We start from the raw sequence: 15,823 nt of genomic DNA, 5'->3' as shown, positions 1-15,823 counted from the left end.
GCGCCTCTTGCGGGAAGTACTTTTCATTGAATTCGTCCAGAAAATTCAACCAAGTCATCTTTTGCTGCACTCTTTGGGCCATCACCGAGCTCCACCACACACGTGCATCACCCGACAGATAATACGCTGCCAAGTCTATCTGATACCAATCCGAACATCGAAGCGAATGGAAGATGTCCTCTATCCTTTCCCTCCACTCATCCGCTACACTCGAGTTCGTACTCCCTGGGAAGTCTCCCACACCCACACGTTGTAGCTGCACTATCATCTAAAGGTAATGGTCATCCACTACCTCAGTCTCCGGCTGCCCGCATGCCTGCAATCCAACCATAGTCTGCACAGCTGGAGCCTGCCCACCAACAATTGGTGGCACTACAGGAGCCTGCCCACCAACAATTGGTGGCACTACAGGAGCCTGCCCACCAACCACTAGCAGCACTACAGGAGCCTCCACACCAATCGTTGGCGGCACCACTGTTAGAAGCCGCACCAACACCTGAGCAAGCAAGTCTGCTAGAAGATCATCCCAACCTGGGGGACCACCTTATGAAACCCCCACATGCGAGGAAACACCAGCCGAGCCTACCAACCCCATCGATATTACCACCAACCAAGCCCCCAAGCCCTCCAAGATGAACATGTGACTCTGCCAACTCCTCGTTGGCCATGCTCTGGGCCACACTCACACTGGCCTTGGGAACCTGTCCCCATCCACAAGCACGACCACGCCCACGTCCACGACCCGCAGCTCCAGCACTTCTAACCATCTATACCACCAAGAATAAAAGGCTAAGCAAACAAAACGATCTTGACTACACAAGGAAACACAACTTACTGTAGAATCATATTGAAGGCTCGAATAGGATGTTCTAGGACCATGCCACAACCTATTGCCTAACTCATACAATCAATCAAGGATGAATCCAAACATCAACAAACACAAAGCACACAGCGAACCCGTACCTAGAATCGTAAGGACTCTAATACCAAACTGAAACGACCAGACCTATTTTTTTAATAATAGATAATAAATAACTCAAAATATTTATTTAAATATCCAAAAACTCAAATCACAAAATTAACCAATGGAAAATATTAGGCATGGGCATTCGGGTACCCGTTTGGATTCGGATCGGATATTTCAGATTTTTGGGTTTTCGGGTTTAAAGGTATAGGACCCGTTCGGGTATTTCTAGACTTCAGGTTTGGATCGGGTTCGGTTTGGGTATTTTGGTTTCGAATTCGGATTACCCGAAGTTCACAAAACTCAAAATTTTAGGATCTAATTTAGTCTAAATTATTCAATAATACGTAATATATCTGAAAATTTAGAGTATTTTTTACCCAAATTTACTAATAAACGGTTTAAATACTTCAAATTATCGAAAATATCTAAAAATCTGAATATTTTGGATATAAGTATATTCAGATACCCGTTCGGATTTCGGTTCAGATCGCGTTTGGGTTCGAATTTAGAGATTTGGAATCCGTTCGAATATTTTACAATTTCGAATACGGATTTGGATCGGGTTTTTTGAGTCAGGTTCGGATCGAATTTTTGGATCCGGGTATTTTGCTTAGGCCTAAAAAATACCAATAATAAAATAAACCAAAAATAACCAGAATAATACACCACCGATAGCAACTTAAACTATAGTTCTAACATTTTAGACTTTTAGTATTGAGAATTAAGACTTAGTTTACTTTTTCGTTAGTTGTGGACCTTTTGGTCAAATGAAAGCGCAAGTAAATGTTTAATTAAAAAAAAAAAAAACACGAATAAGAGAAATGAAGCAAGTTAGCAAATTGGACTTGTCTTCCTCGTCAGAATTGCCGTCCGCCTTGGACCGCTTTAAAAACCAAAGCCCCCCTCTCGACGCTCATCTCTTTATTTTTTTAATATTCTCTCTACCAATTCTTAAAACTTTAATTCAACAATGGCGGAATCAAAGACAAAATTTGCAGAAGTCAGGGAATGGATCATCGAACACAAGCTTCGTACCGTTGGTAAATCTCTCACTCTTAATTCCCCCCCCCCCTTTCTCTTTGTGTTCATCCTCCAACAAATTCTTTTCGTATCTTGTGTTCTTAGCGTGATAAGAACGCACGAATCGAGTTTCGTGTAATTTATTCGTGGTTGTTCATCTTTTTATTAGGTATGTGTAATTCCTCAGATTTGGATTTTTGGATCTGAGTTATCCCAATTTTGATATCTTTTTTAGGGTTTTGTTTTGATTTTCAAAATCGAAATTAGTCTGTTGCTTCACAATTTTGTGTGGATTTGGTTTCGTAACATTGGAGATGAGGATACATTTATGAGTTTTGTGTTTCTTCTGATAAAAATCTTGTTGGTTCTGAATTGGGACTCTTGCTTGCTAGTGCTAGGTTGTTTATGGCTTAGTTCATATCTCTGGTTCAATTTGGTTTGTTTTGATTTCCAAAATCGAAATGAGGATGCATGCAATGAGTTTTGTGGTTATTATAATACAAATTTGTTGGTTCTGAGTTTGGAATTTGTTGGTTAGGTTGCTTATGGCTAAGTGGTATCTCTGGTTCAATCGCCTATAACTGGTCAAAACCTGCCATGAAAACCAGTGTCAGAATCATCCATGCTAGGTATTATTTTTTCTAAATCTTAATGCTTCTACTATGTTTCTTTTAAATCTTGGTTTACATATAGTCTTTGTTAAATGGTAGAAGATATGAAATGGCCAACGCTATAGATCATTCAATTGAAGAATCTGTCTCTTTTGATTTTGGGTTATATAGTCTTTGTTAGATGGTAGAAGGTATGCATTATTCCATTCAAGAATCTGATTCTTAACTTCTTGTGTATTTCATCAAAGTAACTTTGTTTATGTACACTCATCATACAAGAACATTTGGCATAGTTACAAACAATATCAGTTAAATGAAAATTGAAAACCAATGCTTGAGAAAGCATGGATCAAACTTTGTTATTGTTTCTTCATTTCTTCACTGGTCAAATGTGGAATCATCATTTTATAACTCATATCTTTCAATCTTTACTATGAGCTGCCTTGTTTCCCATCTGTTCTGTATTGCTAGACAAATCTTCTCTTATATTCGATCATATATATTAAAATTTGTCCATTACAATTTTAAACTTTTCTTAGATTGTTTCTTTACTATGCATTGATGATGATGATGATGATGATGATGATGATGATGATCTTTCAATTCGTTTATAGCGTTCGATCTCTCACACATTTCTGTATTGGATCATGTTGTCAGGTTGCATGCTCAGGCGCTGACATTAGCTGCTTTGGCTGGAGCTGCTGCAGTGGAGTACTATGATCACAAATCTGGAGCCACTGATCGTATCCCGAAATTTCTGAAGCCTGAAAACTTAAATAAGGACTAAAAGCCCTTTATCACCATGGCTCACCCCTCCCTATTCTCTTATTTTAGGCATATAATAGCTAATGAAAACTTCATGTTTCTTCAATATTTCTTTTTTGTACTTTGAAATGGATTAATCCTGGGTTATATATTCCCTACGCCTTGCAGCTTTTCTGCAAATTACGGGATGCAGAAATGTAAGAGATACGTATAGAAGCTAAATGAATAAATATTTTTTTATATACATTTAATTTTTTAAGCATGGACGTTTTGTTATTAGTCGTTTTGTTATTAGCCTATCCCATAAGTACAGTATGTGCCCCCTTCATAAAAGAAATTTCAAACATTTTTAAGGATATTTTTGGCCTAAATCATTATCTCTAATAAATAAATGCATAAGTAAATAATAATGTGACAAAATGTTTTAAGAAACCAAAAAAAGACAATATTTTTATTTTAATAATTGTTGGTGGATTCTTTTGGCTGTTTTAGTATCATTTTAGCAAATATTTTTGAAAATCTTAGGAAATTTTGGTAAGTTATATTTATAAGGTATATTGTATATGAACAATTAGTCACATTTCCTTAAATATGCATTTATTTGTTGACCAAAAAATGTAAGCATATGTTATTTTCGTAAAAAGATAATTAAAACCAGTGTATACACAACAATATACTTTAAATAGTCGTTGACTCGAATTGGTAGATTACTATATTTATAATGGAAAAGATCATAGAGAAACTGATTGGAGAAAAACTACAAAGAATAACATATCAATGGCATTACATCTAGTGTTATGTCTCTGTGTTTATATGTTTACACAAGGTGCACAAGGCAACATTGATGTGAGACTCTTTTGATCTTTTTTCAAGATTTTCATTTATACTTTTACAACTTTTCTCTATTTTTTCTACAAATTTTACAGGATTATGATTGTGTTGATATATACAAACAACCAGCTTTCCAACACCCGTCGTTGAGAAATCACAAGATTCAAGTAAGATAGTAACTAGCGTTAGATAAAATTACTAAGATATGATCTTACTCGATCCCATACAATTCAGATTTCTCATATCGAGTTAGAACTCCAAAATACTATTTTTTTGTTTAAATCGTATTTCATACCAAAAAAAGTTTATAATTCAGTTTTCAGTTTTAATACTATCATCTTATTATGGTTAACATGTATTCCTAAGAACATTTTGGAAAAATATGTAAATTTGAGTTTATATATTAGAATGAATAATTGTGATCAATGAAACAACTAGTTCGAGAAATATTTGTTATGTCGAATCTTACTTTTCTTTTATTACTTGTGATGCATATAGGAAACATTCAATTTAGATGGCAATATTGAAAGAAGCAACAAATATAGCACACAAGAGCATTGTCCTAAAGGAACAGTTGCAATTTTACGACAAGGAAATAAATCTCAGAGCGTTCATTTGAATTCAGCCGAGTATTTAGGTCAACATGTATGTCTCCCTCAACGATTTTGTTTTCGAAAGGAGTTACAAAGTCTCATTTAGTTATGAAGACTAACATATTCACTAAATTTACAGTTTGCAACAATTGAGACCATGCAAGATGGAACTATCTATCGAGGAGCCAAAGCAGAAATAAGTCTTCATGATTTAAAGTTGGAAAACAATCAATACAGCAAAAGCCAAATATGGTTAGAGAATGGACCTGCATCTCAACTCAATAGTATACAAGTTGGTTGGGTGGTAAGTTCATACTACCGAGATTTGTGCATTTCACAAACAATCATGTGGTTTTAACATACATGCATTAACTATATGTTTATTTGTTTCTTTTTTTTTAATTGTAGGTGCATCCAAGGTTATACGGTGACAGTATCATAAGATTAACAATATATTGGACTGTGAGTATTTTTAGTTAATATTATTCACATAAGAACAATGGTTAGCTTAAAATAAATATGTAACAAATATTATTACATGTAATGTTTTTCTTATTTGAGGGAGACGGTTATCGAAACACAGGATGCTACAATATGCAATGTCCTGGCTTTGTGATTATAAGTCAGAAACTCACTATTGGAAATGAATTTTGGGGGTCATCTGTCTATGGTCAAATAAGCCTTACCATTGATATAGAAGTTTATCAAGTAAGTTTCTCTTTAGCCTTTTTACGGAAAGATTTATAGATTTAGTTTCCATGAAATTATAAAATTATTTTAACCTTTTAGATATTTGTTAAAGTATTTTTTGTTTCATATGTATTAGGATTCCATCAGCGGAAACTGGACACTTTAAATATTTGATGAAGTAATTGGTTAGTGGCCGAAAGAGTTATTTACGTACTTAAACAAAGGAGCTTCTCTAGTAAGATATGGAGGAAATACATATTTATCTCCGGACGGAATTAGTCCTCCAATGGGAAACGGACATTTTCCGGTTGCAGATTTTAAAAAGACAGCACACTTTAAAAACATTGTGATTAGAAACTCGTACTACAAAAGAGTTTATCTTGAAGATGGGAAAATTAGATGTTATGCTAATTCTTATAGTTGCTTTAGGGTGACATATTGGAGTTATCTTAAATCCACAGGAGTGGCCTTTTCATTTGGAGGACCAGGTGGAAATTGTGGTGTTTGATGAATTCTATATATGTATCAACCAATTGATTTCAAAGTTTGAATAAAAATAAAATTTATCTAATATTATTTTTTTCTTACCAAAGTCCAAACGAGTCTCATATTTAAAATGATAAGGTTCAATACTAAGACGAATATTAAGCCCAATTTGTTTAGTCCTTTCTTCTTCTTCTTCCGTCTTAATCATTATCCTAATAATAAATGCATAAAAAGTAAATAAATAATGTGAAAATATGTTTTGGTTAACAAAAAATAACTAAATTTTAACCCGTTGTACAAGTTATTTGTGACTAAAAAAATTAAAATTTAAGTTGTATTTTTTTAAAATTTTGTTTCCTTTTTTAGTGTTTAAAATTTTAGAATTATATTTGATTGTTAATTTTATGATTTAACTTGTAGCATACAACGGGCCAATTTGATCTTTTACATAATATTAATTTAATCAACTTAGTTATATATATCTACTAGATAAGGGCCTGCACGATGTGCGGATTTAAAAATTGTTGAAGAAAATAAATCCTAAACCTTAAACAATTTTTTGAAAACATATAAAGAAATTTTATTTCCTAAAGTAAATATATAAATAATTTAAGTTAGAGAATATTTGTATCTACCTTCATACATTTATTTATATTTTTTATAACAATTATTACGATAATCTAAAGCTAAATTATATCCCACTAAAACTTTTTGCCAAATACTCATCATTACAAATTTTATTATTGTCAAATTTCAAAAACGTTTTACAACTTATTCACAAAATATTTTACATGCAACAAATTCATCAAAGCAACATCTAATAAGTAACCACGTACAATTTTACTTTATAATTTACCATTAAAAATATGTTCTTACATCCAAAATATTTTATTGTTAATGTATGCTCTTTATCACCACCTATAAAATGTCTTCTAAACAAATTAAGCAATTTTATGTTGCTTTACTTTTATTTTGGCATAATTATAGTTCTTATAATTACTATAATTTTTTTGTGATATAATTTCTTTAACCATGAAGTTTTTTTTACTCCAAATATATTTTAGATGAACAACTGGTGAAAATATCTACTCGATTACAATGATTTTATGACTAACCCAATAAAAGTTGAGAAATTGAAAGAAAGTTAATATAATATGATAAAAATAAAAATTTGAAAATTATAATCAGGATGGTATATATAAGTCTTAGATAATTCAGATATACAAAATAGAAACTTTATATACAATCCAAAACATGACATATGTCATAATCACGTTAAGGATCAACGACCTATTTACTCTTTAGAAGTATCCAATTGTACCAAAACAACTTAAAACTATGACCTCGTCTCAAATATTCTCGAAACATATATTCTCAATTTATTATTAGTCGAATCAAAAGTTCTCATAAATGTCTCCATATACATTGTTTAAGCGGTTTACAAACCTAATCCGATAGAAAACCACAAAAATCCGGTTTGAAACCAATTTTAAAATTGTATATAGTTCCAACTTCCCAAATTTGAAACCGCTTCTCAATTACTCGATCAAGCAGCTCTTGTTTCAGTACCAGAATCATCAACATTATTCAGAAAAGACAACTCTAAATTTTGACCAGAAACATCAACCACCGACTTATCTCCTAAACTTCTAATGCTACTAACTGTAAAATCACTTTTGGAACCTCCATCAGTGTCTCCATCATCGATTAAATTAGCGGGCATTATATACTTCGATTTCACTTCATTGCATATGATAACTTCCATTGAAAAACCCGCACGAATCAAAGACCCACACAATAGATCGGTAAAATTATATAAGAAAAAAAAAATCAAAGCTTTCGATATAAACATGTAATGTTATGTAGATTTAATGTTATTTTCTCAATTAGTTGTCCTATTATGTTTCAAAAAAAAAATTGACATAACTTATTTATTCTTTTTAAATTTGTTATTCACTATTTATTTATTAATAATAATATACATTCTTAGTGAATTACTTTTTTGTTTATACATGTCAAAATCTTATTGAGAAAACACGTATAATATAAGTAATGTACAATGAAAAATAGATTAGTTTTGTTAATTTTCCTTTTTAATTTAGAAATTTTTTTAGATATAAACATGTAAATTTAATTTAGATTTAATGTTATTTTTTAATTAGCTGCTTTGAAAAATAATAAATTTTTGACACATGTCAACATCTCATCAGTGTACTTGACACATGTCAACATCTCATCAGTGTACTTGACACGTGTCATGATCATGTTAATGACTAATTTGAAAACCCAACTTTATATGATAAGATTTTTAATATAATAAAAAGATTAGTTCAGACTTCAATTCAAGTTTTTTTCCAGAGACTGCCTTCACAAATCTTGTCACAGTACTCAGTGTCCGAAATTGGCTAACCATAAAGACATTAAATTTATTTTTATTTTTTTTGTGCAAACAAAGACATAAAATTTAATGTGTTACGTTATATAGTATAATTAAACGACCAAATATGGATGACACATAGTATATTTATCTTAGTTGTTTTTTTAAATATAATAAGATTATAATTATCTTATGTTTATCTGTTTTACCAAGCTTGAAAATTGTAATTTATGATCGTTAAAATTGATATGTGTCACGATCTGATGAGTTAATAACTTTGATATTTAATCGTTAAAATTGGTACGTGTCACGATCTGGTGAGTTTTTAACTTTAGTCTCTAATCGTTAAAACTAACACGTGTCACGATCTAGTGAGTTACTAACTTTGAGAACCAAGGTTTATATAATAAGATTACTTTAATATTAGTAGTGTTAATAATATAATAAAATGATGGTTTACCCGTGTAGCACTGAGTTAATGATATTTTGACTTTTTAAAAGTTAAAATTATTTAAAAATAAAACAATAGAGTAAAGGAAATAAAATTTATAAATTTAATGTCTGATAAATCAAGCTTCATGCTCATTCATATTCAACATCATTTTGGTTTTTTTATAGTATGACTTTGAACCATTGTTCTATTTTTCTAGGCGATGTGGGACATTGTATACACATTTTTTTTATTCATCGAGTGAGTAATATATATCCGTTTAATAAAATTTGAATCACATCTTATGCAAAAGGAAATCACAAATTTTATTAGATAAATGTATCATATAATAATTCAAAATAATTTAAACATAAGATCATATAAAAGACTAAAAGAATAACAATTGTTTAAATCGTCCTTGACTCGAACTGATATTTATGCTGGAAAGTATCATAAACAATAAATTAGAGAGTGACTAAAAGAATAACTTATCAATGGTGTTATTGCTATGTATCTACAGTAAATTAACAACTGTTATAAATTAATAAAATTATTTTCGTTTCGAGTTGGGCTAGTTTGAAAAAAGACACAATTCAAGAAAATATTCAAATAATATTTTTTTTACAAATTCTATGTAAACATTTAGTCTCATTAATATAATAAATTAATAATTATATAAACTATAAAAAATCATACAAACCTTTATTTAGAATGAAGGTTATATAGGTAAATTTCTCTTTAGTCTTTTACTCTTTTTTATGAAAAATTATATATTTAGTTTCAAGGAATTATTAAATCACCCAACTATTTTGACGTCTTGAGTACTTGTTGGAAGTATTTTATTTTCATTTTTTTGTTTCATATGTATTAGGACTGTTTCAGCGGAAACTGGGTACTAAAACTATTTAATGTATAGTGGTTAGTTATTAGCTCAAAGAATTATTTACATACTTAAACAAAGGAGTTTCGCTAATAAGATTCCAAGGAAATACTTATTTATCTCCCAATAAAATTAGTCCTTTAATGAAAAATGGACTTTTATAAGTGCCACACATCAGCATTTCCACATAAAATACTTCTCTAGGGGATATTGTTAAAAAAACCACAAATTGAAATTCAAAATTTTTTCAGTCACTTGACTGGGCCTAGACCGTCCAGCCCATGTTTATAAACAAACACACAAAAACTCACGCTGTTGGAAATCAGGGGCCTTGATATTATCCCACATCGCTTGGACCCAATGTAATGACTGCGGAAACAGGAGTATAAATAGAGAAGCAGATGGAACGAGCAAATTACTTACCTGGACGGGGTCAACTCGCGATCATGATGACGAGTGGCCTAGGCTAGTGACCACATTGCACATATCGTGAGGTGCTAAGCTTAAGGTCTTCCCAAGAGGAAGAGCCTGCGTCATTATTTGTGGCAGAGGGGGTTTGCGTTCGCGCAGCCCTTACCATACTTCTAGTCTTAAATCTTAATGTTTTCAGTGTTAATCTTCATTGTTTTCAGTGTAAATTAAATATGCTTGTCATCAGCAGAATTAGAGTCCCGACTTATGTTTTTTTTGTTTAGGAACAGAGTCCCACATCGGAAGCACATAAAAAGTTGATGGGTATTGTGTGACTATAAAAGAAAGAGGCTTTCGTTGTGTAAAAACCATCTTTGCGCTTGGGGCAATGACGCAGCTAATGAGGTTCTAACTGAGGCGCGTCTATTGCTGGTTGAAAACTATTTCCAAACCCCCTCCTAGGCCTTTGCTTGTCTTTGGCCTTCGAGAATTTCTGGAAGAGCTCCCTTCGGGGTAAAGCTCTACAATTCTTAGTTCAATCTTTTTTCCATATTGAGTTATGTGTTAATATAAAAATAGAGGATGTAAGCTTCATTAGTATGCTCACTTCTCTCCCTTCTTCTCTCTAATTTTTTTCTACAGCATGTTTAATGATTCTCTCTCTCCGCTAGGTGATGTAATAGTGATCTAGGAACGTGTTAAAGAGAGAAATGAGAGATCGTTAGACAAACCTTTGTATACTCTTGTCGATCTTAGTAGGCTTGTAGATTATTTGAATCGGTGAGTCATAGGTCTAATTAAACCTCACCAGTGATATGATATCATAACGAATGGGATACGTGGCATGTCAAAGGGACTAATCTCAACTTCGTCGCTGCAAGAAATTACATATTGTACGTATACGATTCCATCAAAATGAAATTGCGGTTCAGAAAACTACAGTCCAAGGAAGACACAGTTCTTGAGTTCCATTTATGATGGAACTAACACAAGGCAGGTATAAGATCGAAAAATTCGATGATAAATCAACTTTGGTTTATGTAAACACAAGATGCTTTGTGAACTTAAGATAATGGTGTTAGACTCTGTTCTGTTGAATAATTTTCACAAATTGACGATTCTACGGCCTTGTAGTATCATTGAATAATTTCACACGTTGCTGGTAAACGAAAAGGGGTAAGAGAGTCATGTATTGTATATGTTTCTTATTAAATATTATTTGACAAGATATATATTCTAGCCAACGTAAACTAATTAAACCTGGACTCAGTCCTCCAGAAAAATTATGAAATAATAATAAGCATGTTAGACCACTTCCCAGAAGTAATGTTTTAGACCACTTCAAAGAAGAAATTTACAGGAGTCAAATCTGCATTTTCAACAGTCAACACACATAAACTAATCATTTTTAGAGGACAATGTCAATGATGTAGTCCAAACCATATGTCTATGGCACATTGGCACCATTTCTGCAAATATATTTAAATGAACACGGTATGTCTCTCTCTCTCTCTCTCTTTATATATATGCACCAATTTACAAATTGATGAAGTTCATATAAAATTTGAATACAACGTAAAAATGTTTAACGTCATGGTTCGCTTACTAATTTTGACATTTTTCTTGTTCTCTGGGATATCGAACACAACATTGGCCCGAGTACAATACGAACCTTTAAAGCCAAGTAAGTTTTTATTTCAATCATTTTTTTTATATATCCAATCCAATTTTGGTTTAGTTGTATTTCAAATTTCATACGATTTTTTTATCTCGATCCCTATATTCAATATAAAGAACTTTCAAAGAAAATGAATTTGAACTGTCTCCCATTTCGATTTTTTTGCAATTTGATTTTACATTTCTTCATGTATCATGTTCTTTCTACTCCCTTTCAATTTTTGTATTGGTTCTTTTATAAAGGTTTTATTCGATTTGAATTGATTCAACTTCATTATATGGAATTTTATTATTTAGAAGGTATTAAAATTTTGAGAAGAGAAAGGGTCTGGGATCCTAATATAATCAAAGAGATTAAGATTGGAGTAGATGGTAGTCATTCAAGGCGTGCACCTGGAGGAAGAGGACGACCAACCAAATAAATCACGTTCACCAAAACGATGACCTTAAACCCATAACTCATATGTATCATTTTAATATGACATAACTGCACAACGAAATAATGGTTTTCCAACTCTCTCCGAATGGAATTTATCCCCTTAGAATATCAATGTTGTGTAGATTTTTTCAGGAATAAATAATACAAACAATACATCGATACTTGAAAACTTTTGCAATGGTCACTGGAGTTCGTTTAACATGGTTTTTTCCGGCTTGTTAATGCCCCGACCGTCATCTTTTATTGGCCCATGTCTACTTCCAATCTAATGATCCACTTTTTTTAATGGACCTCACTTTCTTTCACTAGGCCCGTGAGCTCACCCATATCCGACGGCCGATTTTCCTAGGTCTGGGAGACTTTAAAATTATCGTCCCTACGTCCTAAAGACTTTAAAGACTTGTTACCGTCCATATCCGACGGCTGGTTTGCCCGTTATTCATTTTGAAACCATGTATGTTGATGAAACGATTTTATTTGGTCAAGGTTAGATGGACGAAAGATCCATCTAAATTACCAAATTATGGAAAAATCCTGGGCTATAGGTGGTTAGACAATACCAAGAAAATTGTCGTGTTATTCTAGAGTTGCGTGAGGCAATATCAAAATTATGATATGCTTTTAAGTTAGACGGAAGCTGGGGACGAATGCATTGTTAGAGACTTCGACGACGATCTTCATCTACAAGAAAATCATATTGTTATAATCATATTAGAGTTTTTTTTGTCAATTGATAGAATCTAAAAAAATGTTTGGGAGTAACAACAAAATTAAAAGCAAAACTAAAAGCCAAAAAATCAATTATCCAACTTCAGCCCTGACTTGATCATGAAGGCAAAAAAGCTCCCCAAGTTCATCCGTCATGACACTTTTCGCAATAGCATTGACCACCCTATTTGCTGGACCCGCAACTTGATGGCACTCCCAGTAAGAAAACTCTGATAATCTGGTATGAATGTCTCGAAACACAAAACCATACCTTGTCCAGTCCTTATGATTATTGATTGCCACAGTAGCTGCAGCATTTTCAATAGCAACTTCCACCCGATTAACATATAATATATGTAAGGCCTCCAATGACCACATGGTACAACGCAAACCCACTAGCACTTGAGAATATGTAGGCTGAAAGGCTAGTCTCTGGCGTGATAAATGATATATCATGGTTTTTACGGTTTTTAACCATGATATAAGTGTGATTTTTGAGTCTTTTGATTTGTTTTCTAAGATGTTTTAGAGTCTTAACAGGTTTTCTAGGATTTTGGCACGGATGGAGCGAAATGGAGCAATTTGGATGATTCTGGAGCATTTAACCGGAGGAAATCAATTTAGAGTCTGATTATACGAAGAGCGTTGACCGACACCACATGAGCATCAGTCGACACCCATGCAAGTCGAGGCAAGTCTTCAAATTTGGAAGTTTTACAAAATTGCCCGAAGTCTTCCATAATTGCAACATAAGTCCCTGACGTGTTTAAGGATATATATTGTTTTTGGGTTTTAGAAACCCTGAAATTTTATTCTAGCAAGTTTTATTTTCTGCAACCTTGTGAGATTTTGAAAGCTTTTGGGAGAGAGATATCTAAACTGCTTTGAGAGAAGAATTCATAAACTCCCTCTTTACTCTTTTAATTTCAATTGCTTATTATTCAGAAAGATGATTTGTGTTTCATTGAATATATCTGAGTAGTTTGCTTGTTAGGTTCAGGGTTTTTCAGAGGGATTTTATGATTTATTAGATCTGTTTATTTAGGATTCATTATTCTAGATCTTCATCATAGGTTGTTCTTCATATTAATTCTTGATTGATCACCTAGAATTAATAACCTAGGAAAATAAATTGATATGGGAATATAATTGATTTTCCTGATAAAACCTTTTGATGAGCAAAATTACTTCTTGCAAAGAGATTTGATTTAGTGATTTTGTGAACAATCTAAACTTGTTTTTAAAGCTGATTTTTAACCTAGAATTTTACAAAGAGATTTAGATTTTCTGGTTTTAAATTTAGATAATATTTGTAGTGAGAACTGATTTATTTTACAAAAGAGTTTAGAGTTCTAGATCTGATTTTAATTGCTTGAATCATATTTAATTATGATTTAATATTTTGTAATTTCCTGAGAAATTCTCTGGACCTAGCTTTTTGATCTTCTGAATTTACAACACTTTTATGTAATATTTGCATTGATTTTCTTAATTTAAATCAACTTGTTTAGCTTAATTATAAAACTATATAATTTATTGTGTAGATTTGAATTCTTGTGGAATTCGACCTCTAAGTATTACAGTGACCTTTTAATTTGAGAGATTAGCTTTAGGGTTCAATTTGAGCATATCAATAAAGAACATGTCCATAATTTGTCTCTGTCAATCCATGCTCGACCAAAGAAAGTAGACTAACCAAAATTACAGTTACAATAACCATTACTGGCTTATGCCAGTTCAATTCCAAAGTAGACTTCCTCTTTGAATAATATGATATATCGATTCATGATAAATCCATTTGATTTAACTCGGTTTCTTTTCAAATCACTTATCTATTATATCTAAATAAAATTAAGCCATATTCTCGAAAATATCACTTTAACACAAACAAATAATGACGTTAAAATCTTAAGTTCTTAAATCTTAACTATAAAAAAGGCATTGATACAATCTTTTTGCAATCGAGTATTAGTAAAAATCCAGCCATCGTTTTAATAGATTTCGGTTTAAATTAAAATGCACATGCTACTATCCAAGATTTTATACTATTCTTCAAGTTAGGCAATAAATATTTTAGAAGACAAAAAAATATTTTACCGAGGGTTGTGGAACATAACATATCAGTGGCGGATCTAAAAACATTTTTGACCATAATCATTAGTATATAGTTATTTAATAATAGGTCATTTCTTTTTAAAAAATTTATTATCTCTAAACTAGTTATCATTACATTTTTGAAAAAAAATATGTTTTGCTATGCTTTTGCTTTTGTTTTGCATTTGTTTATAATATTTTCTTCTAAATATAGTTCTTCCAAATTTTTCACTTTTCTAATAGAGAAATAATAAGTATAAAAAGTTTAGATGTCAATTTAAAACATATGCTAGTAAAATCGTCAGAAAATTGTTGAAATTAAATTGATTAGAATAAAATAAATGAAAGCGCCGACAAAATTTGAAATTACTGAAAATCATAAAAATAGGTTATACCTATATATAAGAGAATAATGGTAAAATTAAAAACAAATGTTAATAAGAGATGTATTTCATTTACTTTAAATTATCATTGATGGGTTAAAGAATGTTAGTTAACGAGGATAAAAGAATGTGATTATACCAAATAATGTCGCAAAATGGCAAAAAGTTAGTAAACAGATTTAACTATCTTAGAGTTGAAACTTTTATTGACAGGAGTTCACAATCCTCGGATTTGGCCTTACTCTCGGCTTCTTTTGAACCGGAGGATGTTGCCATTATTTCTGCTTTACCTGTTGGTAAACTAGATTCACCGGATATATTGGGTTGGCATTTGACAAAAACTGGTCTGTACACCGTTAAATCTGGGTATAAAGTTTTGCGTCAAAATCAGGCGGCCTCGACGCCTACTTTTGGCCCTAGCATTATTCCTCTACAGGCTTTTGTCTGGCAGATTCGGTGTC

At 31.9% G+C, this 15,823-nt stretch overlaps 2 protein-coding genes across 2 annotated transcripts; both read left to right on the top strand.

Annotated features, from left to right (window-relative positions):
• LOC109124612 lies at positions 1,819 to 3,620 on the top strand. Its single transcript, XM_010423273.2, has 3 exons — positions 1,819 to 2,007; positions 2,526 to 2,616; positions 3,256 to 3,620. Exons 1-3 carry the CDS (start codon positions 1,938 to 1,940, stop codon positions 3,383 to 3,385), a joined length of 291 nt encoding a protein of 96 aa, XP_010421575.1. The 5' UTR covers positions 1,819 to 1,937; the 3' UTR covers positions 3,386 to 3,620.
• On the top strand, positions 4,072 to 5,985 carry LOC104709459. The gene is given in 7 exon segments (XM_010426070.1): positions 4,072 to 4,209; positions 4,290 to 4,361; positions 4,693 to 4,839; positions 4,927 to 5,091; positions 5,196 to 5,249; positions 5,349 to 5,495; positions 5,614 to 5,985. Coding segments are annotated over 7 exon segments (1,026 nt in total). The 5' UTR covers positions 4,072 to 4,140.

The sequence above is a fragment of the Camelina sativa genome, chromosome 8 (genome assembly GCF_000633955.1).
Source record: "Camelina sativa cultivar DH55 chromosome 8, Cs, whole genome shotgun sequence".
Classification (NCBI taxonomy): Eukaryota; Viridiplantae; Streptophyta; class Magnoliopsida; order Brassicales; family Brassicaceae; genus Camelina; species Camelina sativa.
This window is presented reverse-complemented; position numbering and strand designations above follow the sequence as displayed.